Source organism: Anopheles gambiae, chromosome 2 (assembly GCF_943734735.2).
Source record: "Anopheles gambiae chromosome 2, idAnoGambNW_F1_1, whole genome shotgun sequence".
In the NCBI taxonomy this organism is placed as follows: Eukaryota; Metazoa; Arthropoda; class Insecta; order Diptera; family Culicidae; genus Anopheles; species Anopheles gambiae.
In genome coordinates this window covers 1,612,057-1,637,404 of record NC_064601.1, presented here as the reverse complement: position 1 = coordinate 1,637,404, position 25,348 = coordinate 1,612,057, and the positions used below count along the sequence as shown (strand labels likewise).

Here is a 25,348-nt window from a genome sequence, read left to right as displayed (position 1 = left end):
TTAGCATTTGCAATGAGCAGAAGAGAAATAATGTTTAAAAAATAATAAAAGCATGGCGGAGATGGATTTTCAATTCAAATACGAGTGTTTGTGCACGAGCCCCAAAAGCATAAGAGTTAACGATATTCACAACACCGACTATCAACGGCGAATAAAGGAACGCATGAACGAAATCGTCGATCGATCGTGGGACGAAACGGATCCCAGCATCCTTTCGCAGTTGGTAGGAACCAGTGGACCAACGGGATATGCGGAATGAGTTTAACGTGGTTCTTGTCTTTTTTGTGTGTTTCAGACAATGCTCTCCCAATGCATCCCGCTTACCAGCAATGTCAATGCGACCTTACCGGACATTACCATCCCCGACCGTGAAAAAGGATTGGCGATCATGAAAAGCGTAAGCAATAAATTGCCGCCTTCCGGATGTAGTTGCGCTTGTGAAGCAATATCCAACGTATTATCCACCGTGCTGGACGCAGGTTTGGCGGAAGTGAACATCGAACCACTACGGGAGCAATCCCTGCTGGAAAAGGTACAACTATTAAAACCGTTCGTGCCAGCGTTCCACGATGATGTTTCCTTGTGCAATTTCTTCATGCGTGCCTGGAAACAGGCCGTTCGGTTTTATTGTCCTAGACTGGTGGGCGAACTGGCGCAAGTCTACCCACAGTTTCTCGAGCCACTCGTAGACGCACTGATGAAAGTACAGGACGCCGATTACGGGTCGCTGCAGCTGCTGAAAGAATTCCAATTTTTAGCCCGCTGCCTTACGATAGGCGAATCCTTCTATGCCATACTGTCATATCTCGCCAAGCAAGACCGCGTTCGTGCCCAGCCCCTGATTAGCGCTTGCATTCGCTCTGCCAAGGACCAGCTGTCCAGCAAAGAGTACTACGCACTATTCCCGCCGGCAATTAGACCCTACGCCATCGTAATGAACGAGATTATCAATCCCAACGATACCGATGTCGAAATGCTAATCGGTCAGTTACGAAGCGAGCGTCCTCACGAGTACAAAATTCTCATGATGATTTCCCCCGTGTTTTGCTGCCTGGACGATGCATTGCCTGAAGCAGCTAGCTGAGCGGAGATTAATTAAAAATTGTAAATAAAGCATGTGAAACAAAGGATCCAACGCTCAACGTATTCTTTTGGCTTCGATTGAACACGCACGAACAGCTGTAAACTGTTTTCGTGTGCGTTTTCACTTTCTTCTCCCTTCGCCAACTGGCTCAAGTCACTTTCGACTTCGACACAGTTGTCCGCTTGTTTCGCATTTGACAGCAACTGCCAGCAAGGGGACGAAATTCACAACACTGCTAATTCTGTGCAGGTGAAGTACGTCGTGAGTGTGTGATTCGGATATAAACCATCGGAGTCTGGAACTGTTTGCCAAAGATGAACAAGATGCTAAACTAACGTACTTAAGAACAGTGCCGTGTGCGTGTGTGTGTGTGTGCAAATCCAAACTGTGCCTACTCTCCCGCAAAGTGACCAATTCGTTTTGTTAGTTTCGCCGTGCTGGCTCGCCTGCTGTGTTGTGTTCGGTCCAAGAACTACGCAAACGATTTACACTATTGGACAGAAGAAGAAAAAAAACAACAATCGCATCTCGATCTGCAGCAGGTAAGTGGCAGTCGGTACGTGTAAAACCCCGTATCCAGATATCATTGCTCGGCAAGGACGTTCGTGTACGGCCACAGATTAGCATTTGTGGCAGCCAGGTGTCTGTGCATGTTTCATCATGCTGCGTGTGTGTGTGTTTTTTTTTATTGTTCCGCTGACGTAGCGACGGGCTGACGGGCAGAGAGAAGCGCAGCTGTTATTTACATTGATCCAGTTTCATCTCAAGCTCCCGGACAGTGCGCCACTGCAGACGCAGTGCGATAGGCCACCAAAGACAACGGACAGACCAAAGCGGACGGAGCGATTGCGGAGTGTTTGTTTCCACTATCTTCTACGATTGTGTTGCCATCCACCCACGCAGCGAACGGGGTTTGCTTCGTGGGCTTTATCGGTCAATGTAAACAAAAAGTCCAGTTATGATTGCATCTCCCCCCCCTCCCCTCCCCTTCAATCCGCGTTTCATCTCGTATCTAGGTGCTTACACGCCGCGCTGAACGCTGCTGTTACTGATTTCACGCATGCAACGCGTCGCCTACTTTTCCTCTTCGCAGGTAGTGCTGCTAGCCAGCCAGCCATGGGGAATGATGACTGAGCCCGACGACTGAAGGAGGAGAGTGTTCCAAAGGCGGGGAGGGAGGGAACAAAGATAGCCTGCTTATCGGGTTCGGAGCCGCGACGTGTGTGATGCTGAAGATGCCTCAGTCGACGACCAATCAGCATAATAGTGCTGGTGCTGTAAACGTGTGCAGTTCCCACCAGCAACAGCTCCCGTTCGATACAATCACTGGAATGGCGAATGATTCGAGACAGACGGTGGCTGCCGCAGCAGCCCACAGCACCACCGGGCATGGTACAAGTGTGGCACCGCGATCTAGACCGAAACCAACTCAACAGCACACGTCGAGCACGCCTGCGATTGGGCTAACGCTGGCAGCGATACCGCTGAATCCCTCGCCGAAAAACGTCATTTCGCCCATTCCGGCAGCAGTCGTCGAGTGTGACAAGTTTGTGGCCAACTTTGACGATAAATTTCTGGGTGCTTCGATACCGAGGCACAGTCCAGTGGACGGAGAGGCAAACAGTTTTAAGTAAGAACAAGTGAAAACATACAAAACAAACAAATTCCGTTTTTAAATCAATTTTTTGCTTTTAGGTTCAGTGTACCATCGGCCGCAGTATCACCTGCCGCTCTGCTGTCTCCCTTTGAGCAGGATCCAATGTCCACATCCACCACGGTGTCCATTCGCCCGCGGCCAACAGTGCTGTCGCACTCGCAGCAACAGCAGCAGCAGCACCAGCAGCACATACTGAGCAACTCAAACAGTGAAAAATCGCTAGTCTCTCCGTTGTCCGGATCATCGACATGGAACCCGTTCGGAGATCCATCGCCTTTCAGCCCCATCTCAACGCTGACGGAAGATCAGCTGTTCGGAGCGGAATTCGATAAACTACGCCTCGAAGGCAGCCAAACGTCTATCGTGACCTCGCCGGAGGAAATGAAATCGGACCGCTGCGTGTCGTACTGGGGCACGCAGCGGGGATCCCTTTCGCAAGCCCTCTCTACGGGTATGATTGCTGCTTCGAACGGAGCGTTGGCGGGCAAAGATATGCTCACACTCGAGGAAGATCCCTTCGGTTCTGCTCCGTTTACGCTGCCGAAACGATTCAAACAGAAAAGCAGCTCTGCAAAGCTGGCATCGAAAATAAGCGATCGTTGGCGCTATGCCGTGGGCAGTGGACAGGGAGGCACGGGCAAGGAAAGCTTGATACAAAACACCCCTACGGAACCATGCAGCAGCAATGGCATCGACGTGGCGGGCTTGAGCAGTGCCCACAAGGACCTGGATAAACCCGCGCTCGGACCAAAGAACCTGAAGCTAGACGATCTCATCGGCAGTGGAGAGAAAGGTTCGCCCAGCTTCATCAAGCTACCGCTGGACGATCGTAACAAGTACGAAAAGCTCAACTCTAACGACATCACATCGGACGACAGCGATTCGGAATATTACTCCGAATCCGTCGGATCTCTAGCTCTCGGCGTTGGCAGTGCGGTCGGTGGAGCTGGTGGCGTTGGTAGTTACGCAGGTCACATGCACACCGGCGCCACCGGCAGCACCGGAGGAGGAAGTGCAAAGAAGCACAGCTTCAAGCAGTTTGTGGAGAGCAACATTCCAGAAAAATTGCAAGCCGTATACCATAAGGTGGACAAGAGTCAGATGAAAAACGTGCAGCTGGTGAAAAAGCTGCGCAGTAAGGTGGCTCATGCCGGCAAAGACTCGTCCTCGCACAGTGCATCAACAGCAGCGAAGGGAGGAGAGCGCCGATCAGCGAAAAAGGGCGCAAATCGCGAGCAACCGAATGCACCGGAGAATGGTAATGCTTCCGACGATGATTCGATCGGGTCGGCATCGGATCTACGGGCGAATGATGATTTCCCGGAGGGAGATGAAGCGAATGCGAAGGTTCCTGCCTGTGAACCGGCCCGCCGAAAACCGTTCGGGCGCGGAACGTTCGGCGGTGAGGGAAGTGTGGACGATTGCATCAGCGAGAGCATCAAGACGTGCGGTTCAAGTGCCTATCACGCGGAATGCGAAAGTGTGACCACCAACGAGGACAACACGAGCCGAATCGTGACCAGGGTGCGCGTCAAAAAGCGGGACCACATGGACTCCAAGCACAGCGTTATCGATGAGGACGATTCCGCGGAAGAGGACATGATTCAGGGCGAAAAGCCGCTGCTGTTGGACGATGAGCTGGACTATGAGTCGGCTGCTGAAAACAATACCAGCGGCGAAGAGGTCCTGATGGATCCGTTCACGCCCGAGGACGATATTGCCGCCAAGAAGCGTGAGTGCATTAACGACGACGAAGAAGCGGAAGCCGAGCTTGACCCGTTTGCGATGGCGCCCTTCCGCAAACCGTTTGTGCCAAAGCGGAACAGTGTCATCAAGTTCCTACCCGAAGTGCATCCCATCCCAGAGCACTGTCCGACCAGTGGGGGTGCCGAGTTGCTGCCCAGTGAGTTCGTCACTTCCACGCCGATAAAACCGGCAGCTACAATCAGCTACGAACCTGCACCAGCGACGTGCAACGACTTGTTCGATTTAAACATAGCCCCTACAGCAACGACGCAGCGCGAAAAAAGCTCCCCCAATGTTCGGCGCGATCTGTTTGGACTTGAACCGTTTCCAGTCGCTCCGATAGTACCCACAGTACCGGCCACATCGCCTGGAATAATTGCCTCTCTGCCGCCTAGTGTCATGGTAGCTTCTCCGCCTACAGTAAGCAACGCTGTAAAGCATCCAATGAAAGCTTCTGCCACAATGACACCTCAGGAACCAACAATCTCACGCGTAACTCTCGAGTCCGGTGGAGTTACCTTAACTCACATTATTCCTCATACCGGTACAGCTTTACCAACGATCCCCATACTGCCTGTACCAGCAGCAGCAGCAGCAACTGGTACCGTGCCGACAGCTTCACCATCGTCTGCATCTCTATCCACGATAGTGACTAGCCATTCCGCATCCTACAGCAGTAACCTGCACCATGCAGTTGCAGGACAGCAATACCTGAATGCGAGACGCGACTATGTAAATTTCAGCCAAATTCCCTCGCACAGCGTGACCTCCATTTCGCCGGATAACAACTACGTCAACTTCTGCCCAGAGGACGAGGAAGACGATGACGTGCGTAATCTCAAGTCGGACGATTACGACGACAATAGCAGCGATACGGTTGTGAAAGTGTCCTCCAAAGGATTTCTGACGAAAAAGCAGAAGGTCAAGTATAACCATCTGCAAGAGAAAAGCAGTGGCGGCAGCACCGGTCATGGACGGAGTGAGGAGCTGGCCAGTAGGCTCGGGCAGAAGGTGAAGGCTAACGTCAGTGGCTACCGCAAAGCCGTGCTGGAAAGCGGCGTCGCAGTGATCGGAAAGAGCAAGAAAGACGACCAAACGTCCAGACCGGCGAAGGGAAGCTCAAAATCAAGCTCGAAAGCGATGGGATTCAGCAACATGAGCTTCGAAGATTTCCCCTCGGATGAGCTGGCGGATGAGTCGGTGGGAGCGGCCGATGGTACTACCCGGCTGACGACGGGCGTCGCCGGCGGAAAGCTGCTGAAGATGGCCCCGTTTGAGGTAATCCGAAACGAAAAGATGCTGCTGGAGGCAGAGAAAAAGTTTGGCTCACTGAAGCGGCGGAGCAACCCATTCTCCTGATTGTACGCCGAAGGATATAAGAAGCGGAAATGAAGCTTGGGAAGATCAGGATTTCGAGCAGGAAGAAGTACATTATTGCTTCATTAATTTTACAACTGTTCACCGCTTGGAATGGCAACTACTACTCCGGCTCCGGAGAGCATGCATGGTCTGGCTGGCAGACCGTTTGGCTCTTGGAGAAAATTGATCAAAAAATGCGCTAGAAGTAAAACAGCATGGGCACGATTCTTTAGAAGAACTCGCGACATGCACCGAACCAAGAGACTGGAAAGCTTCGTAAAGATGAGTGAAAAATAGTACTTTCAAGTTAGCGACAACACGCTGATGCACCTGTAAACCGGTCGTAATGAGCAAAAGGGCACGAGCACACAGCACAGATAGGACCCAGAGCCTCATCGATCCAGTAAGATTAGGCTGATATTTTATCTAGGCGTTATTACCAAACTGTAGAATTATGGTATTGTACATGTATTGTGTGAGTGGTTTGCTTGCGCCCTAGAGAGCAATGTGGTACGCTGTTTGTGTGGACAACGTTTCACACGTTTGTTTGTATTATTTTGAATTATCTTAAGCTATTTATTATAGTTTCAAATACAACTGAGTCAATGGGGTAGCGTAGCGTAGGTCTTACAGTAGGATTGTAGGATGCAATAGGCAGCCCGGAAAGCAGGCGGCAGCTACATACATATGTTCAGTATTATCAGGTAGCCAGGTAATACGCAATGTGCATTTCTCTTCACGTCATCAGTTAATCCCGTATCAAAATTAGTACGCCTTGTGCAACAGTTTTGGGTTCGTAATCGTGGCGTGTGGCGCAGGGACAAAGACAAAACAAAATCTAGAAACTTAACCTTGCCTCAAATGCTAATCCACCTCTAATTCCAAGTTTATACAGACTGCAAACTGGAAATATTCTATAAACGCAATCCCTGTACGATCCGTATATAGTATATGATACGTATGTGAATATATATATTTATATAAATTACTTCAAACGTGTTGTTTTTTTTTTGTTATGGTTCTATATGTTAAAGTTTCTTTTATTTGCAATTGTAAGACAAACTACGCCTCTCCTCCTTCCCTGCTCTCTACAGTAGTAAACTTTGCCTGAGCTTGCGCACGGTCATGTACACCGTCTGATACAGCTGCTCGTCCTGGTCGCATTCGACTTCGTGCGTCTGCAAGTTGATCACGATGCGCTTTCCCCGCACGGTCACCGTTAGCCGGTCCGAATCGATGAACTTCTCCATCGACTGCTCGCCGAACAGTTCCTGCAGCGTTTCGATCAAACAGTCCTGGTAGTGCTTTTCGTCCACCTTCGACATACGCGTCCCGATGACGCTGCTGCCCGCAATGTCGCACTGCAACAGGCAGGCCATCACCATGTCCGCATACATGTCGTTTACCGGTGTCGCCTGCCATTCCAGCGTAACGATCTTGCCGTCCGCCGTAAGATCAATGCAATCGCACACCCGCAGCCGGGCCGTCGCAGTGCTTCCTTCTGGTATGGGGGTTTCCACGACCGATCCCGGTCCACCGGCACGCTCTAGCAGCAGCTTCAGCACTACGGTCGACCCGGGCCAATGAATGCTTTGCTTTTGTGTCACGATCGACATGCTCATGTCGGTGTACTTGGACAGATCGGTCGGTGCGAGCAGGTGGTACTTGAACTCACGCTTTACCAACACCCCGCTCAATCGCTGACAATCGGCCGGTTCCCCTACGGCCAGCGTTCCCATAACCTTGGCCGTTTTCTCCCCCCGGAAGTACAACTCTACCGGTTGCGTGTTGCGCGGGTTGTGGAACGTAATTTGTACCTTCGGGTTGGCTTCGTACTCGCGCATCAGGGCCGACTTCAGACGGCCCATCTCGTTCTGTTCTCCGTGCACCAGCACCACGTGGGTCGGTTGCAGCAGTCGAATGAATTCGCTCGTCTGCTGGTAGTCCGTGTGTGCGGAGAAGGAAATGTAGTCCACGGACATGTTGAGTGGCAGCTTCTGGCCGTTCATGCTGGTGATTTCTTCCGGCTCAAACAGAATCGTCTTGGCTAGCGTCCCCTCGACACAGTAACCGGCTATGATGACACCGTTCTTCGGATCGGTACACCACGACTCGAACAGCTCGCGGGACAGACCGCTCTGCATCATGCCCGGCGACGCCATCACGACGCACGGTCCGACATCGTCGAAGTGATCGATGCCCTTCAAGTTCGAGATGAACCGAAACACAAACGGATTGTTGATGGCAATCTGACGCCGGATCTTATCGTTCATCGCGTTGATGTACGTCTGGTACACGGCCATACATTTCTTGGCCAGCGAGGATGCGTAATAGATGGGAATTTCCTGCAGATCCGGATTTTGACTCCAGTACTCGTCCAGTATGAGCAGCAGCTCCTGCGCTCGGCCAAGCGCGAACACCGGAATCAAGCACCGGCCACCCTGCTGGACAATCTTTTGCACGAGCGAGGTGAATCGATTCTCACGATCCTCGCGCTTCTCGTGTATGTGCGTTCCGTACGTGGACTCGGTGATCAGCACGTCCGGGCGCATGGCCGGAATCTCCGCCGCCATCAAATGCCGATCCTCCTGGCGGGAAAAGTCGCCCGTGTACAGCACCCGAATGCCGGCGATTTCAATCATAAACATGGCCGCACCAAGCACGTGGCCCGCGTTGTACGCCCAGAACCGCACCCCCAGAATGTCGCGCTCCTCGTGGAAATTGATCGTTTCGATCTTCTCCATGCTGGCCTCCAGATCCGCCTCCGTGTACAGCATTTGGTCGGTAGAAATGTTGCTCACCTTAATGTAATCGGACAGCATCCACCGGTAGATGGCCTTTGTAGCGTGCGTCATAAAGCATCGGCCCTTGAAGGAAGTCTTCTGCAGAAACCAGGGCAGCGCACCGCAGTGGTCCAGATGGAAGTGAGAGATGAACAGCAGATCGATTTGATCCGCATCGATCAGATCGACGAACGGCAGTGCATCCATCCCGGACAAACCGGGATGGATGCCGCAGTCCAGCATGATCTTTTTCCCCTTGAACTCCAGCATGATGCAGGATCGACCCACTTCCTGGCCCGCACCAAGCGGGCGTATCACCATCAAATCGCTTTCCTCCTTCAGCAGCCGTGCACCGTTCGACGCTCGCTTTTGAGCCATTGTGTGCGCTGAAATCTTAATCTGTTGCTGTGACGATCTTTTGCCGGTCTTTTTGTGGGATAATTTAACTCTGCGTCGTGTAGTGAAGCGTCGATAAACACACAATTTTCACCACCAGCTTTGTTTTGGCGTGTAGCTGCTCGGGGCCTTCGCCGGCTTGCTATGTGTCAAACGACAAGCAGCTGCTGCTGTCAAACGGTGTGTTTGAGGTAATCACGCGGGCACGTGCATTTGTGTTGTGTGGAACTGCCCCAGAGAGTTGTGTGATTTTACGGGGGAAATTGCAACATTTTTTAATCCGTCCTCAAACATTCAAAAAGTGCTCCACATGTAAAGATGCCACGACCGAGCGGCAAATGGACCGAGCTGTCCACCCCACTAAGTGCGCCAGTGCTCGAGGTGATAAAACGGCTCGGATTCGATAAGATGACACCGGTGCAGGTAGTACGATGAAAATACCGAATTGCTAGCTTCTTCTCTAACCGAGGCGTGTATTTTACAGGGAGCCACCATTCCCCTGCTCTTGTCCTACAAAGACGTGGCAGCAGAGGCGGTGACGGGTTCAGGAAAAACGCTAGCATTCCTCGTCCCCCTGCTGGAGCTGCTGCTCAAACGGAAGCGAAGTGAGGCATGGAAGAAGCATGAAATCGGAGCCGTGATCGTTTCGCCCACGCGCGAACTAGCCACTCAGATTCACGACGTGCTGTCCGAATTTCTGGCCCACGATGAGTTGAGGTGCTTCCGGCAGAAAATGCTCATCGGAGGAAACTCGGTAGAGGAAGACGTGATGTCGATCCTGAAGCAAGGTGCCAACATACTCGTTGCCACACCCGGTCGCTTGCAGGATCTGTTTGAACGCAAAGGCGATCTAAATTTGGCTGCAAAGGTCAAGAATCTGGAGCTGCTTGTACTGGACGAGGCGGACCGCCTGCTCGACATGGGGTTTGAGGCGACAATCAACACGATCCTCGCATATCTGCCCCGCCAGCGCCGTACGGGACTGTTTTCGGCAACGCAAACCAAGGAGGTGAAGGATTTAATGCGCGCCGGTTTACGCAATCCCGTGCTGGTGAGCGTCCGCGAGAAGGCAACCACAAGTACGCCGAAGCTGCTGCAAAATTACTACCTGATCGTCGAACCGGAACAGAAGATGGTCGCTATGCTCGACTTTATAAGCTCGCAACAGATCAAGAAAGCGATGCTATTCTTACCAACGTGCGCTTGCGTTGAATATTGGTCCGTTGCTATGGCGGCTCTGGTGCCCTCGATGCAAGTGCTGGGGCTGCACGGGAAAATGAAATCGCAACGCTTCGGAATACTGCAGTCGTTCCGCGAAGCCGACAGTGCGCTGCTGCTCTGTACCGATGTGCTTGCCCGTGGCGTCGACATTCCCGAGGTGGACTGGGTACTACAGTGGGATCCACCGTCCAGTGCGGCCGCATTTGTGCATCGTGTAGGCCGCACAGCACGCCAGGGATCGGAAGGTAATGCGCTAATTATGCTGCTGCCGACCGAGGACGCTTACGTGGACTTTCTGACGCGCAATCAAAAGGTTGCCCTCAAGGAGGTGGAACTGGAAATTCCCGAAGCAAGATTGGCGGAAACGTTACGCACACTGCATCAGCTGCAAAAGACGGATCGCGCCACATTCGATCAAGCGAATCGAGCGTTTGTGTCGCACGTGCAGGCGTACAGTAAGCACGAGTGCAATTTAATCCTGCGATTGAAGGATCTCGATCTCGGTAAGGTAGCGACCAGCTACGGACTGCTGCAGTTGCCCCGCATGCCCGAGATGAAGCCACAGTTCAAGGAAACGTTCCAAGGACCAGAACAGTTGGTGGACGTATTCAAGCTAGCGTACAAGGATAAGCAAAAGCAAGCGTCATTTCAGGCGAAGCTGAAAACGTACGCCGAAACAGGCGAATGGAAGGGGAAGAAGAAGTTGATCCGGAAGAAAACGATACCCTGGGAGCAGGCCAGCAAGGCACGCGAGGAGCGGAAGGAAATCCGTAAGAAGCGAAGGGAAAAGAAACAGGTACGAAAGGCCGCCATCGAGGCGGGTGAAGCAGTGCCGGCCAAAAAGAAACGGACCAAATATTCGCAGGAAGACCTCGAGGAGCTGGCCAACGATATTCGATTGTTGAAAAAGGTGAAAAGGAAAAAAATCACCGAAGAGGAGTACGACGATAAAATGGGCATCAAGGATGGGGATGGTTTGGATGACTCTGAATAAAGAAGACGCTTAAACGGGGCGCACGGATTACAGCTAAATAATGTTTCTATTCAACGAAATCATGAATTCGACTCTGTAACTATTTAAAACGAATCATTCCCCCTTTGCTATGTAGCTAGAATTTATGTTTAATTTTAAGAAGAGGCAGGTTGCAAGTCCAGCACACGTCCCTCGAGCACGTGCAACCGGTTGTTGGTGGCATTGGTGAAGCCCTCCCGCGTACTGAACACGATGAACCCGTAGCCGCGACTGATGCCGGTCGACTTGTCATAGATTACGTTGGTCGAATGGACGTGACCGTACTTGGAGAAGTACGTTTTCAGCTCCTTTGTGCTGACCGTCCACGGTAGGTTGCCCACGAACAGTTTTTGCACCCCTCGGGCGATGGTACTGGCGGCAGCTGTGGTGGAAGACATGGCAGTGTATCGGTTGTGGCTAATCACTCGACTGACCGACGACCGTTTGATTTTATCCGATAGGCTTTCGTACTATTTCCAGCAAGTGCACGGTATGGTTGCCCATCAACTCTTGCGGGTCGACACCGAGATCCTCGCTCAGATTGTCCAAGCTAATCACGGAGCACACCAGGTCCCACTTTTTGAGCAGATTCTCGATACACCAGTCGGCGCTCCGTTCCTGATAGGTGCAGATGAATTTCGCTCCCGGATTCGCCTCGAGTATGAATGATATCGTCACTAGGATTTCCTCAAACACTGACGGGTCGTAGAACACGTCCGAGCCGAGGATCAGATCCAGCGGGCCGAGCTGCAACACCTGATCCAGAAACAGTCCCCACGTCAGCCCGATAACCTCGATGTCCTTGCCCGGGCCGGGCACTAAATTGTTCAGCCTGCAGCAGCGTTGGATGTGTTCCAAGGTTTTCGGTAGCGTACTGCAATCGCTGAGTGTTACGTGAGCCCCACACTTGGCAGCCAGCAGACCCGGCAGTGCTGTGCCGGCTCCTATCTCCAGTATCCGCTTGTTGATGAGCGAGTGCCGCCGTTCCCAGAGAAACCACGCCAACACCGGGGCAGAGGGCCAGGTGTAGAACGAATATCCTGGCAGTGGAAGCTGCAAAGCAACGGAATCGGATAGAAACTTATTCTCCGCGTGTGGTGCGTGGTTCACAAGATCGCGCTTTGACACTTGGCCAGAACGCAAGCGTCAGCCCAACAGCAAACAAAATCAAACAAATACCGCACACAAACACTTTTCCCAATGCCATCAGTGCGCAACTTACCTCCGGTATGAGTATTTCCAGCTTTTCACCCACATACGAGGCCCCGTGCCTAGATTTGCTACCGAAAACAAACCTTTTTATCTGCTCGCCATCGTTTTCCATTTGTTGGAATTTGGTCATTTTCGTCCAAACTGACCCTTGTTTGGGGCTATTGTACACATTTCACACTGGTCGACCACTAGGACATGCTCACGGTAAAGCGACGGGCATTATTTATGGCGCATGGTTGTTATTTAGTTTGTTTGCGTTAAAGTGCAATTTAGCCCTCATCAAGCCGAATGAAATAGAATTGGCGAAGGCTTGCAATCCATCGCAAATGTAATTGGGAACAAGGCGAACGGAATGGAAAACTGATACACTATTCCAATCAACCGTGCTGGCACCACTGGCATGGCTGCGTCGATCCAGCACTCTCTTGCACACCGGACGAATGTGACAATTCGCGCGTTCGACAAACGTAGCTCAGTACGGCTGTAGCTCAATATACCGAAATAGGCACGAACTCTCAACAAAACAAAACATGTTAAAATGTGGTAAATACAAACGTTTTCTAGTGTGGAAAAAACATTTTCATTCACCAAAACAGGCGAGGCGGCTTTTTTGTACAAAGTTTTTGCTTTTGAATGCGCTTGATGCTTTGATTTGAATGCGCAACCGACAAAGTTCGTGTTGGGTTCATGGGGATTTTCGTTCATAAATTTGGATATGAGCAAGTTCGTCGAACTCGCGAATTGCCACATTCGTCCGGTGTGAAAGGGCCCTCAAAAAATTCGTTTACATCTACATAGTTGAGTTGAAGTCGAAAACCAATCAAAACAAACCCAATGCTAATTCTACTGCTCAACCCGGCTTCAAGCGCGTTCTTGGAATTACATACACAAAAACCCGAATTCAATCGTACTCGAACCGGAAGCATAGGAAAGGTGCACAAAAGCACAATAAACAATAATAAAAAAATATATAAAACACCCTCGTCGGGCAAGCTGTCACTATCGCGAGGCTTTTTGTAGGGATAAAAGTATCCTAAATTTGGGGAGATTTCTTGAAAAATGTTCCGTAACAAGTAAATACAACTGCTACAGCTACGGACTAATGGAAGTGATACTCGTTCAACACAACAAACCGTAAACGGCATTCGAATGGCACTGTGAATAGATTGCGACTTGGTGGAGAAGCTTGGCAAATCTGTAGCCCAGGAACTAATTGCAATTAGATGTTAATTAATGTAATGCTTCACCTGGAACCATCCGAAATCTGTATGCAAAATGCGAATGAAGGGCATCACACTATCGGCTATACTGGAGCAAGGAGCGACACGGCGCCGTAAATCACCTCCCAAAGAAGAATGTCCGAAAAAGCAAAAACGTGACTCTTGGCGAAAGGTAAACAACGGATTTGAATGTGGCATGGTGTGTCCTTCGTTGGCTAATTATCCTTTGTTTGCCTTTTCAGATAGCGGCAGTATTAAACAAGTGCGAAAGCAAACGTACCCACGATGAGGTACGACTGTTGGAGAGTGAGCCGGAAGTGGTAAAACAAATTCTCGAGCGCCGCAAACGCAATGTAGAGTACAAGGAGCGCGTACTGGAAACGGAGGATGAGCCAGAAATTATCGAAAAAAAGGCGCTAAAGCTAGCCCAAGCGATTGCCAAAGCGAATCATCTGATCGTATATACTGGGGCGGGAATAAGCACGTCCGCTAAAATACCAGACTATCGCGGCAGCCAAGGAATATGGACGCTGCTCGAGCAGGGCAAAGACATAGGAGAGTACGATTTGTCTCTGGCCGACCCCACCTACACCCATATGGCGCTCTTTGAACTGCACCGACGGGGCATTCTAAAGCACGTACTGTCACAAAACTGCGACGGTTTGCATCTTCGTTCGGGGTTGCCTCGCTTTTCCCTCTCGGAAGTGCACGGAAATATGTACGTAGAGGTGTGCAAGCAGTGCAAACCGAACGCCGAATACTGGAGACTTTTCGACACGACCCAGTTCACCGCACGGCACTACCACAAGACGAATCGTCGATGCCGACGCTGCGGTGGGCCCCTGATCGACACGATCGTGCATTTTGGCGAGAGAGGCCAGCTAAAGTGGCCCCTGAACTGGGCCGGCGTAACACCCCACACAGAGAAGACTGATTTAATCCTGTGCATTGGCTCGAGCCTAAAGGTGCTTCGGAAGTATACGTGGTTGTGGGCCACAGATCGGCCGATCAAAAAGCGGCCTAAGATCTTTATAATCAACCTCCAGTGGACGCCCAAGGACAAGGTATCGACGCTGAAAATAAACGGTAAATGCGATCAGGTGATGATGCTGGTTATGAAGCACCTCAACATAGATGTGCCGGTGTACAACCGGCTGAAGGATCCAATATTTGCTCACGCAACTTTGCTGCTGGCCGACGAACAGCACACTGCTTCACAGCCAATGCTGAAGAAAACCACTGCCACCACCAAAGAAGAAAACACGGAGGAATCAGCGAGCAGCGAGCGAGAAAAGGAAACTAAACCAGAAACGAGTCTTTCTGCCAGTACATGCGCATCTGCACAGCAAATGTACCTTAACAACTTAATCCTTGCCCAACAGCAGAAAATTAGTACCAATTATAATATACTGCTAAGCACAGCGGGTCGTTCAGAATCGCGAGGATCACCCGGGCCCGGCCATTTACCTCCCCTGGTGCCCTGCTTGACGACATCTAGCGGTGCAGATCAAACGAAAAGCGAACCGAACAACAATCCGACCACAAGCAGTGAATCTAAATCAGCTCCATCGTCTCCTCCTGCGAACGTGATAAAAATCGACACCGCATCGAATCTGTTCGGCAATCTACGACACGTACTGACAACCATGAACTCTGTAGGATGTTCTGGCCTCTTGGACAGTAAACCACGGCCAGTCGATGAAGCTAAGAGTGCGGAAAAGCTAGGTAAGTAGAAACTACAATTCATAAATAATACTATAAACGCTTACATTAACTTCTTTTTTAGTACAAGTTCCCGTGCCACTATTGCTACAGCCAGGTGTAACATTAGTTCAGCAACAAGTAAAGGCAGAAAGCAAGAATATCCCTGAAAAGAGCGCTTCAAACTCAGGCCTTCTGAACAAGTTGCCATTGTGTAATAACATACAACTTATCGTGAAGCCGGTAGTTGTAACCAATCCGCCGCCTGGTTTGGTGCCGCTAAACCAACACCGTCCTGAAAATGTAAACCCATCATCAAGTTTCGTTTCCTCTGGTACTGCAGTAAATGAAGCAGAATCAAAGTTAAATAGTGTACCAAAAGTGGAACCTATAGAAGAACCATCAGTAGGATGCAAAACTGTGCCAGAAAAGCTTTTGCAGGAGTGTGTCATCGAACACGATGCTGGAAATGTCAAGAGTGAAAATACATTGGTTTCCGATGAAGTGAAAGATCAGAATGCATTTGCAGCTATATCGTCGGAGTTGCAGAGGACAGAAGGAAATAAAAACGAAAACATAGCTGCAACGGCTCCGGAACCCATTCAAATCAAACTGGAATGCACCCAGGAGAATGGTATGAGAGAAGAAATTCCTGCAAGGGATGAAGGTATGGATAAACCGACATGCGTTAAAGATGAATGTCTTGTGGATACATCGATTTCAACCACATCAGTACGAAACGAGTGCGTAGAAGGACACGAGAGTGTAAATTCTTGCGAAAGGCATAGCCTTGGAACCAAACAAGAGGATGTCACTGAAATAGAACCGAAGATAGAAGAGAACAAAAGTTCAGGAAACACTCTTGACTCAACCCCGGAAATGGGTGGAACATCACAGGAAACTGTAACTGCTTCATGTACAGAATCTGCAATGGAGCTAGCCGATAATATGAACGAGTTAAAATGCAGGCCGCTTGCAGAAGATGTCGTCTCTTTCCCCGATATTATCGAATGCATTACGATAGATTCATCATCTTCAGAGAGTAATTCTGGGGAGAACCAAGAGATAGACTTTGACGCAAATATTCCATGCTTTGCCGTTGGCACTTCTACTGTATGTTCGGAATCTGGCCCAACGCTTGCAACGGTTATGAATGAACGGTCAGAGCATACCGAACAACTCGGTGATAAAGAAACTAAGCATGAGGAAGAAGAACGCCGGGAAGATGACAAAATGGTAAGAGAAGAACTGTTACCGACACCGCATCCAGATAATACAAAAGAAGGTGAAACATCAGATAAAGAGTCATGTATTGGATCAGATATACAACCAGTAGCCACTTTATCGATGACTGTGGAAAATGATAACTTCGTTGGAAATGAAAATATGGCTTCAAATTCCGGAGCAATTTCCGACGCTATCGTCGCATGTGAGTTAGATGAACTGAGACACAGTGCTACAACAAACCTGGAAAGTGAAGATGAATCATCATTTAGCAGGAGTTTCCCGGAATATGAACAAAAACCAATTAGTCCTTCGCATTCACCGAAAAAGAATGAAGACCAGATCGATTGTCAGGCTGACGGCAGTTCACAAAAGGAACATCTAAGAATATTAAGCAAAGAGACTGGCTCACCAATTCACAGCCAAGAATTGGATAAACCAGTGTCTACTTCTTCTAAGGAGTCCTCAAAACAAGAAAAAGCTGAGTTTCCAAACGAGCCAACGCCAGATACTTCTGAAGATTCCAAAGCAAGCAACGTAAAGGGTTCTTTGAGAGAAACAACAAACTCGCCAGATGAGGATGTCATAAGCAGCCAAGAGCATGATGCGGCCCTGAATGCTGAGAATGTTATTGATTGTGAGTCATATGAGCCATCCAAAATTGTTGAAGAAGTGACCAAAACTGATCCACACACAGAGACAGTGGTAGAAGATTTATCGGTTGGTGAATTATCTGCTAAAGGCAATTCGAATTGCAAAGCGGAGCAAATGCCGTCATGCCATGAACAAAATCATTGCACAACTGTCAACCATTCAGATCAGTTGGAAGTGTCGAAGTTGTGTGATGTTTCGAACATGATCAACAACAAAGACGATCGGACAAGCTCGACCGAGAAAGAAACAGCCACTGTTACTGCTGAACAAGAAATACCGATAAGGAAGTCTTTTGGTGGGGAAGCGACAATGATCGATCTGGGCAGCGAAGAGTCCTGGCGCAGATATGAAACATTCGATGACATTGAAATGATTCCAGCAGATTTATGTGTAACGCCAACGAAAGAACCTAAAAGTTTTAATGCAACAGCCAACACAGACAGTACCCGGGAGGATGATCCTGATTGGAAAGACGAGAAGGTTCAGCATGATTCATCTGGGGAGGAAGTTGTCCAGTCAAATGCTTTCTCCAATGTTATGTTGCATTCAACAGACGTAGGATCTAAGACGATAATTGCTCCACAATCAATCGATGTAGACGAGAAGGACCATCACTCAAAGGACATATGTGGTGAACTGACCAGTATTGAATCAAACGATGTTGAGTCTTTATCTCCAGAAAGTAAGCGCTTAGAAGAAGATGCTTTGGATAATGTTGATTGTCGTAATGAAAGTGAACAGGAATCATCGGTTAGTGATGTACCGTTAAAGTATGAACCTGATAACTCTTTGCAAGTTACTGAAATTTCTGCACGACTGGTCACGAGGAATGCATGTTCTCCTTTAAAAAGTGAATGTTATCAAGAGCATATCGATCTGACTGCCAGTGATCCAGAGCTAGATCAAGCTGGAACAAGCGCAATGGATGATACAGCAGAAGGCTCAGCTAACAAAAGAACTTCCGAAGAGGAACTTCCATTAGAACATCCTGAAATTAGCACCGATGTTTTACCTATGGATCAAGACGAAAGATCTTCCAACTTCATCCCTCAGCCGTTGGATGAACATGCTCTGAACGAAAAAGAACCCAACGAGCAGATGGACGATACGAATAGAAAGGAGGATTCGATGTCAATTGAGTCCGACAACTTTGCTGAACCTTTTACAAAAGGTGAGTAGACATCATCAAAAACGCCCATATATGTTTTCTTTTTCTAATCCATACCATGATTTCCGCAGATTTTCCAAGTAACAGAAGCGATATTCAGGAACATATTGATCAAAGCACAGCTTGTGCAAATGATGTTGCAATGTCATGTGACACCTTAATTCAACCTTCCACAGAAAGTAAGTCCACATTAGACACGGATTATAAGAGTGAATGAAATATATAATGGCATACGTTGTTTTTCTCGTACTAGGAAACAATCCTGAAACCCTGGAGTGTATAGCAAAGAGCACAGAGTGTGCCCCACACCAATCGTCACAGCTCAAGCCCACACCGCAGCAAAACATGGTAAAAGTTGTGCTTAGCAATAGTGCGCTGTTAGAACTGTACGAAGCAGCCCCAAGATTCACCGAAGTTTATCCGCCAGCGCTGAAGTTGATAGCGCCGATCAAATATCAGCTGCCGCCACAAGTGGCTGCCAAAATAGCCGAACCCGTTATTGATCTAACGGAAGATGAAGTCCCCAAAAACGATAAGACTGATGTGGTTAACCAGGAGGAGCAGAATTCTACACAACCTCCAGTAACAGTGCACACGCCGGCCTCTAAACCGATGCAGATGCCATCCGCATTGCTGCTCACTGCACCGATGCACTGTAATGCGCTCAAAGTCACCCCCGCACCAAACGGTGCCGGTCATATTATTCCACCAACACCAACCGCTGGCGTGGGAATGACTCCATCGTTCATACCTTTTCAAGCTGCCCTTACACCGAACGCGACCGGTGTGGCCGCGTACATGCTAAAGAACAATAGCTTCATCAGCACGCAGGCAAGATTCCCGAACCTGTTAGGTTTTCCTACCGGCATGGGTACAAACTTAGTGCTGCTGACAAGCCCACTGAAAAGTCAAATTGTACCCGATAATGTGCCGACGTCTGCTTGCTCTTCAACGACTGCCACTCCAACCACACCCGCAAAATCCTTCCGACTTGAGTCGGACGAACAGACGGACGACGATGACGAGAGCCGAGTGAAGAAGCGTCGCTCTAAGCGTCTCGAGTCCGTGCGTTTGCACAAGCAGCTCGCAACACCGGAAAAGACTGACTCCGATACGGATACTACGATCGATCAGTCACCACGGGAACGGCGAAGAAGCAATCGCTCCAGCCGGTCCCTGGATGGAGCAAACGAAAGTGACGAAATGGGTGAAAGTAGTTGTGGTGGTGGACGGTCACGTAGTTTCCGCATTCGCCGGAAGCCGGAGTTTTTGAACATTAAACATCCAGAGAAGAAGAAGAAACGGTCGAATGACGAATCGTCAGAGACGGCCACGTGCTCGAAGCCTGCGGCGAGCGAACATGTGACAACGACAGCGGCGACAACTTCCACCACGGCGGGCCGGTTATTCACGATAGCTGCCCCAGTAGGCTATTTCCAGGCTCCATTCGCCGCAACAATTGGGACGAGCTCAAATGCTGCAAGTAAGTAACTTTGAACGATAAAATGTATCATTAATGCGTGCGGGGTTGTGCAAAAACAAACAAAAACACCTCTTGATAGCAGCGTTGTCAGCAAAAGTTCGTTGATACGGTACAGTACGTGCCGACTTTCTACAACATTGATACAATGGAAAAAGTTATTTGCATTCGGGAAAAACGAAAAGTATAAGGTCATTTGATAAAGCAGTAACAACAACAACAAAACCATAATTTAAATCATCTCACAACAATTACTCACGTAATACCCCAAATTGATCGTATTCTTCGTTCTCTTTCTTTGCTTACCAGTTATTTCGCAACAGGAAAAGTACAAACGTATCCTAACGTACTACAAGACCGCTATCCAGCAACACCAACAACAGACCAGCACCGCGAACGCCGCCTTGCCACAATGGTACGACGTGAACTACGCCTACTCTGGTCTGCACAGCATTATTCATCCACCGCCGCCGGACGTGAACCTGTGGGGCTGTGGCTCGACGTTGAAGCTGGAACCGCAGCAACCGCTGGAAATTGAGTGCAAATTTTGTTTCGAAAACTATTCCCAACACAGCTGCCAATTCTATCCCCCACAGCCGGCAGAGTTCACGGTCAAATCATACCGCCGCGGTAAACCAGTGGTTTGCGAATGTTGTGATTTCTCTGACGGTGAAAGCGAAAAATATCAGCCAGACATGCCGGAAGCAGCAGCGTCGTCCCTTGCATCGACATCGAAAGCGCCTGCCGGTGACGGTGGTAAGACCATTTCCTCCTCTTCTGCCGTTGAGCGAACCGATTTGCTAGAACAAAAACGACGCCCGCTGGCAGACGAAGAATCGAAGGAGACGGACGCTAGAGTGACCAAGCGAGCGAAGTGTGAGTCGGAGTCGGCAGTGGGCGATAGTGCGTCACCGTCCAACGTCACTAAAAATGGAACCAATGGTGCTGTGCATAGGCCCAAGGTCAAACCGGGCTGGTACGGAAAGGGCTACCGGAAGCACCTGCGGCGCAAGAAGCGCACAAGTCAAGGGTGAGAAGTTGAGCCAGGTAGTAAGTAAATTTACGTTTAGTTTGTGTGTTTGTCCTTGCTCTTCGGCAAGGACAGGGAAAGTAGTTTGCTGTAATTATTTCCTCAAGGTTAGCGTGCTCTTCAGCTCTATGGAACGAAAGATAGAAATAGGAAGGTGCCTTGAGTTAGGTGATAAGGGCCAACTTAAACCTGGACTGTACAGTTTTTCTTGCTTAATCTTGGTGTATGTTTATTTTACACCACAGTGTGTGTGTGCGAAAGCTACATTTGTAACATTTTCCTTTGAATGTTCCTTTTTTCATAAGAATTATCGATCGATCGATTTCTGTACATACTTGCTTCGTAAGTGACGATACTCAAAGCTCATCCTACTCCTTTATCGATTCCCTCGCGGAAGAATTATGACGTAGAGAGATAGATTTGTAGTCCAGCAGCACACAGGACAGCGGTTGAAACGTTTAATTAATTACATAAACGTGCGACCTGTTTTGTTTGTTTGTTTTTTACCTCCAAGCGTTTAAAGCGATCTCAACATTTTGCCCTGTAAAATAGTTTTCAATTTTTCATGCGTGTATTTTAAAGCTGCTGCATAAGCTATATTCCATCTTCCACATTTTGAATTGAAGCGTTCCGATCCCATCTTACATGTGTTGAGAATTAGAATGAAAAACCGACGTTTTTTCAGCAGTGGGAGCAAAGTTTTGATAAAGAATCAGTTCTATTTATTTCGCTGCATTTATGCTTAGGCGATGATCAGTCGTCAGAGTTTTGAAGGAATTTGGAAGTTTCAATGTAGACAAGCTAGCTAGCAGTGGTGAGAACTAAGGTAAGAGTAAAATCAACCAATTGGCCATGCTGTGGTGGTGATGTGCAAGTGGTACGAATAAAAACCAACTCCATTCAAAGTGCAACTGGGTTAAGCAAGCCATATTCCATTCCGAAAGCAAACCGAACCATATTTGATCATTCACTTCACCTCACAACTCAGCCATTCAAGGCAATTTGGTGGTCTGAAATAAATTTGTCGCTCTTAGCGGCTAGAAGGCGAGACGTGGGACGTTTTAGCAGGCAGAAATGGTCATACAGGGTATGAAGTGAATCAACGTGGGACGTTCGGAACAAGTTTGTAATGAATTTCGCCTACCAGTGGCTTCGTGGTGTTTTCAAACTGCCGTTAGTGTGCGTTGGCGTCGCCCCTCCTTTTGAAAGATTTGTTTAGTGCGGTCTTAAATGGTTACAATTTTATGCTTCAATATGCACGAGACGCCAGCCAGGCGGATGACGTTGACTAGATAATTGCCTTTTACGGACCCGTCCTACGCTCCGCTTGGATTGCTTCAGACTGCGCCTACTCCAAATATGGAACGATGTGACATCACGTGTGCCGAACACTACATCATGATGATCTCATCCCCCCATGCTCTCTGTCGCCCAGCAACGAGACAATCGTACCCGCGTTCCACTGAAACCAAAACCAGTTCAATGTCATCATATTTGTATTACTCAAAGCATAACATTCTTTAGTTTCTTGTACAGAAATAATTTATTCAATTATTTCCTCATTTTTGAGTGAAGGAAGAATTACGAAGAATGTACAAAGACTATCTTCCATCTTCCTTCAAATGTTGTTGTTGCTGCTGTTGCTGATGCTGCTGCGGGCTGCTGCTGCTACTGGGAAAGTACCTTTGTTTAGTACTCCTCAGCGCCTTCGCCCTCACCCTCGCCGGAGTCCATACCGACCTCCTCGTAGTCCTTCTCGAGGGCGGCCAAATCTTCACGGGCCTCAGAGAACTCACCTTCCTCCATACCCTCTCCGACGTACCAGTGCACGAAGGCACGCTTGGCGTACATCAGATCGAACTTGTGGTCCAGACGGGCCCAGGCCTCGGCGATGGCCGTGGTGTTGGACAACATGCACACGGCACGCTGCACCTTGGCCAGATCGCCGCCCGGCACCACGGTCGGGGGCTGGTAGTTGATGCCGACCTTGAAGCCGGTCGGACACCAGTCCACGAACTGGATGGTGCGCTTCGTCTTGATGGTGGCGATGGCCGCGTTGACGTCCTTCGGCACCACATCACCACGGTACAGCATGCAGCAAGCCATGTACTTGCCGTGGCGAGGGTCGCACTTGACCATCTGGTTCGCCGGCTCGAAGCAAGCGTTGGTGATCTCGGCCACCGACAGCTGCTCGTGGTACGCCTTCTCGGCCGAGATGACCGGGGCGTAGGTGACCAGCGGGAAGTGGATACGCGGGTATGGCACCAAGTTGGTCTGGAACTCGGTCAGATCCACGTTGAGGGCACCGTCGAAGCGGAGCGACGCCGTGATGGACGACACAATCTGGCCGATCAGTCGGTTGAGATTCGTGTAGGTCGGGCGCTCGATGTCCAGGTTGCGACGGCAGATGTCGTAGATGGCCTCGTTGTCGACCATGAACGCGCAGTCGGAATGCTCCAGGGTGGTGTGGGTGGTCAGGATGGAGTTGTACGGCTCGACCACGGCCGTCGACACCTGCGGGGCCGGGTAGATGGCGAACTCGAGCTTCGACTTCTTGCCATAGTCCACCGACAGGCGCTCCATCAGCAGGGAGGTGAAACCGGATCCGGTACCGCCGCCGAACGAGTGGAAGATCAGGAAGCCCTGCAGGCCCGTGCACTGATCGGCCAGCTTGCGGATGCGGTCCAGCACAACATCGACGATTTCCTTTCCGATCGTGTAGTGTCCGCGGGCGTAGTTGTTGGCGGCATCTTCCTTGCCGGTGATCAGCTGCTCCGGGTGGAACAGCTGGCGGTACGTGCCGGTGCGCACCTCATCGACGACGGTCGGCTCCAGATCGACGAACACGGCACGGGGCACGTGCTTGCCTGCGCCAGTCTCGGAGAAGAAGGTGTTGAACGAGTCATCACCGCCTCCGATCGTCTTGTCCGAGGGCATCTGACCGTCCGGTTGGATGCCATGCTCCAGACAGTACAGCTCCCAGCAGGCGTTTCCGATCTGGACACCGGCCTGTCCAACGTGTACGGAGATACATTCACGCTGTGGAGGAGAGAGGTAAGGGGGGATAAGGTGGCGAATTAGAACATTTCTTTTCATTTGGAGTTGCAGAGTCGGACTGTACTTTTGCCGGAAGGTATTGGCGGTTTGTTCATCCCTCTCCTCAACATTGTGGCCATCGAGCGTGCCAACATGCAAAATTATTCAAAGGACTTTTCGCTATTGCCTCAAGTGATTAAAGATTCAAAGCCAGAAAAGGGGCTTATTTGTCTATTGCCCACTGAGGCGAACCACCAGGTTCCCACATTCACCATGACCTCGCAGACCCCGACGACCTCTTTTCCATGCGCACTGGCTCGGTCTGTGCTTCTCGCGAGAGTTGCTTTCTTTTTCCTACTGGAATCCAAGATGGCACCGCACTGCGGTATGCGGCCCCGATGGTGTGACTCATCACCAGCAGGGGGCCACCATCCAGATCGATTTCGACCAACGCCCTTTTTTCTTCTATGAACATTTTTTACGTTTCAGTGCATTTTTGTCGCTTAATGCGCACCAAGAGCAGGTACGGGGGTTTCTTCTACACTAACGGTAATTGAAGCAAATAACTGAAGGCATCGTGGCGGGTGCCGAAAATAGCCGGCAAGCCAAAAAGCGGATGACGTGGAAGCACGAAACGAGGTTATGTTCGATGATGCCCCGAATCGGGAGCTCTTCTGCCGGAAGGGCACAATTGAATTTACGGCCATCATTCTGGTCCTCCCCATTGCTGTACTCACCATGTTGACTAAATGCCTTGGTTAACACTTCACACAGAAAACTGGAATAACTTCACGTTTGTACGGGATTCCGCTTGGCGCAGCTGACAAGGACGCTTTCCAAACAGATTCGGTTTGAATGAAACAGCCGCTGCTTTTCAGTTTTATACAATCGACAGGAACGCTCTGGAAACTGGACCGACCCGCTCTCTGCTAACGGTCTTTTCTCGCACTTGCCAATTATCGCGTGGGTACAGTCCATGGTTCGATACTTCTGGTGGATGAAGGCATCGCGGAAAGGGGGAAACCGATGCAAATGGCCTATTTGAAGGCAATAGGAGTGTTGTTATTTATGTGTTTGATAATGTGTGGATTGTTTTGAGGAGGTTTAAATAGAATTAATGCAGGAATTAGGCATTTTTATCGACATGTGCATCTCGGCAAAGGGGCGAGCTAAATGGAGAGATATCGTTGTGTTCGGAGAGAAAGAGAATAGCGGAAGGAAATTTGGAGAGAAAAGTGTTCACACGATCGTTCCATTTCATTAAGCAATGGTTAGACGTTGCAAATGGAATAACGAAATTATCGAGCAGTAATAGAAGATTATTTGCTGTAAAATAAAATGAAATCAATTTTATTATTTACCACA

At 49.5% G+C, this 25,348-nt stretch overlaps 8 protein-coding genes across 10 annotated transcripts; 4 read left to right on the top strand and 4 right to left on the bottom strand.

Annotated features, from left to right (window-relative positions):
* Positions 1–52: 52 nt before the first annotated feature.
* On the top strand, positions 53–1,130 carry LOC5667660 (uncharacterized). The gene is made up of 2 exons (XM_001689327.3): positions 53–223; positions 296–1,130. Exons 1-2 carry the CDS (start codon positions 53–55, stop codon positions 1,082–1,084), a joined length of 960 nt encoding a protein of 319 aa, XP_001689379.3. The 3' UTR covers positions 1,085–1,130.
* A 103-nt stretch (positions 1,131–1,233) lies between these two features.
* Positions 1,234–6,834, top strand: LOC1281945 (uncharacterized). 3 transcript variants are annotated; one of them, XM_061648312.1, is made up of 3 exons: positions 1,234–1,626; positions 2,178–2,714; positions 2,780–6,834. In XM_061648312.1, exons 2-3 carry the CDS (start codon positions 2,311–2,313, stop codon positions 5,844–5,846), a joined length of 3,471 nt encoding a protein of 1,156 aa, XP_061504296.1. In that variant the 5' UTR covers positions 1,234–1,626; positions 2,178–2,310; the 3' UTR covers positions 5,847–6,834. The 3 variants fall into 3 exon arrangements, with proteins under 3 accessions (XP_061504296.1, XP_061504298.1, XP_061504297.1); XM_061648314.1 differs by having other exon boundaries at positions 1,234–1,640; XM_061648313.1 differs by lacking the exon at positions 1,234–1,626 and adding an exon at positions 1,647–2,023.
* LOC1281946 (cleavage and polyadenylation specificity factor 73) lies at positions 6,365–9,244 on the bottom strand. Its single transcript, XM_321933.6, has one exon. It carries the CDS (start codon positions 9,005–9,007, stop codon positions 6,935–6,937), a length of 2,073 nt encoding a protein of 690 aa, XP_321933.6. The 5' UTR covers positions 9,008–9,244; the 3' UTR covers positions 6,365–6,934.
* Positions 9,245–9,312: 68 nt separating this feature from the next.
* Positions 9,313–11,278, top strand: LOC1281947 (probable ATP-dependent RNA helicase DDX55 homolog). Its single transcript, XM_321934.6, has 2 exons — positions 9,313–9,448; positions 9,510–11,278. The coding sequence occupies exons 1-2, from the start codon at positions 9,344–9,346 to the stop codon at positions 11,238–11,240; spliced, it is 1,836 nt and encodes a 611-aa protein (XP_321934.6). The 5' UTR covers positions 9,313–9,343; the 3' UTR covers positions 11,241–11,278.
* Positions 11,263–11,656, bottom strand: LOC11175582 (SRA stem-loop-interacting RNA-binding protein, mitochondrial). The gene has a single exon (XM_003435733.2). The coding sequence runs from the start codon at positions 11,654–11,656 to the stop codon at positions 11,375–11,377; it is 282 nt and encodes a 93-aa protein (XP_003435781.1). The 3' UTR covers positions 11,263–11,374.
* On the bottom strand, positions 11,263–12,907 carry LOC1281948 (histone-arginine methyltransferase METTL23). Its single transcript, XM_321935.6, has 2 exons — positions 12,481–12,907; positions 11,263–12,311 (listed from the first exon to the last, which is right to left on the bottom strand). The coding sequence occupies exons 1-2, from the start codon at positions 12,598–12,600 to the stop codon at positions 11,709–11,711; spliced, it is 723 nt and encodes a 240-aa protein (XP_321935.4). The 5' UTR covers positions 12,601–12,907; the 3' UTR covers positions 11,263–11,708.
* A 471-nt stretch (positions 12,908–13,378) lies between these two features.
* Positions 13,379–21,852, top strand: LOC1281949 (uncharacterized). Its single transcript, XM_061648311.1, has 6 exons — positions 13,379–13,862; positions 13,933–15,415; positions 15,477–18,440; positions 18,509–18,616; positions 18,691–19,920; positions 20,227–21,852. Exons 1-6 carry the CDS (start codon positions 13,746–13,748, stop codon positions 20,949–20,951), a joined length of 6,627 nt encoding a protein of 2,208 aa, XP_061504295.1. The 5' UTR covers positions 13,379–13,745; the 3' UTR covers positions 20,952–21,852.
* A 619-nt stretch (positions 21,853–22,471) lies between these two features.
* Positions 22,472–24,923, bottom strand: LOC1281950 (tubulin alpha-1 chain). Its single transcript, XM_321937.6, has 2 exons — positions 24,721–24,923; positions 22,472–23,986 (listed from the first exon to the last, which is right to left on the bottom strand). The coding sequence occupies exons 1-2, from the start codon at positions 24,721–24,723 to the stop codon at positions 22,637–22,639; spliced, it is 1,353 nt and encodes a 450-aa protein (XP_321937.5). The 5' UTR covers positions 24,724–24,923; the 3' UTR covers positions 22,472–22,636.
* Positions 24,924–25,348: the final 425 nt, after the last annotated feature.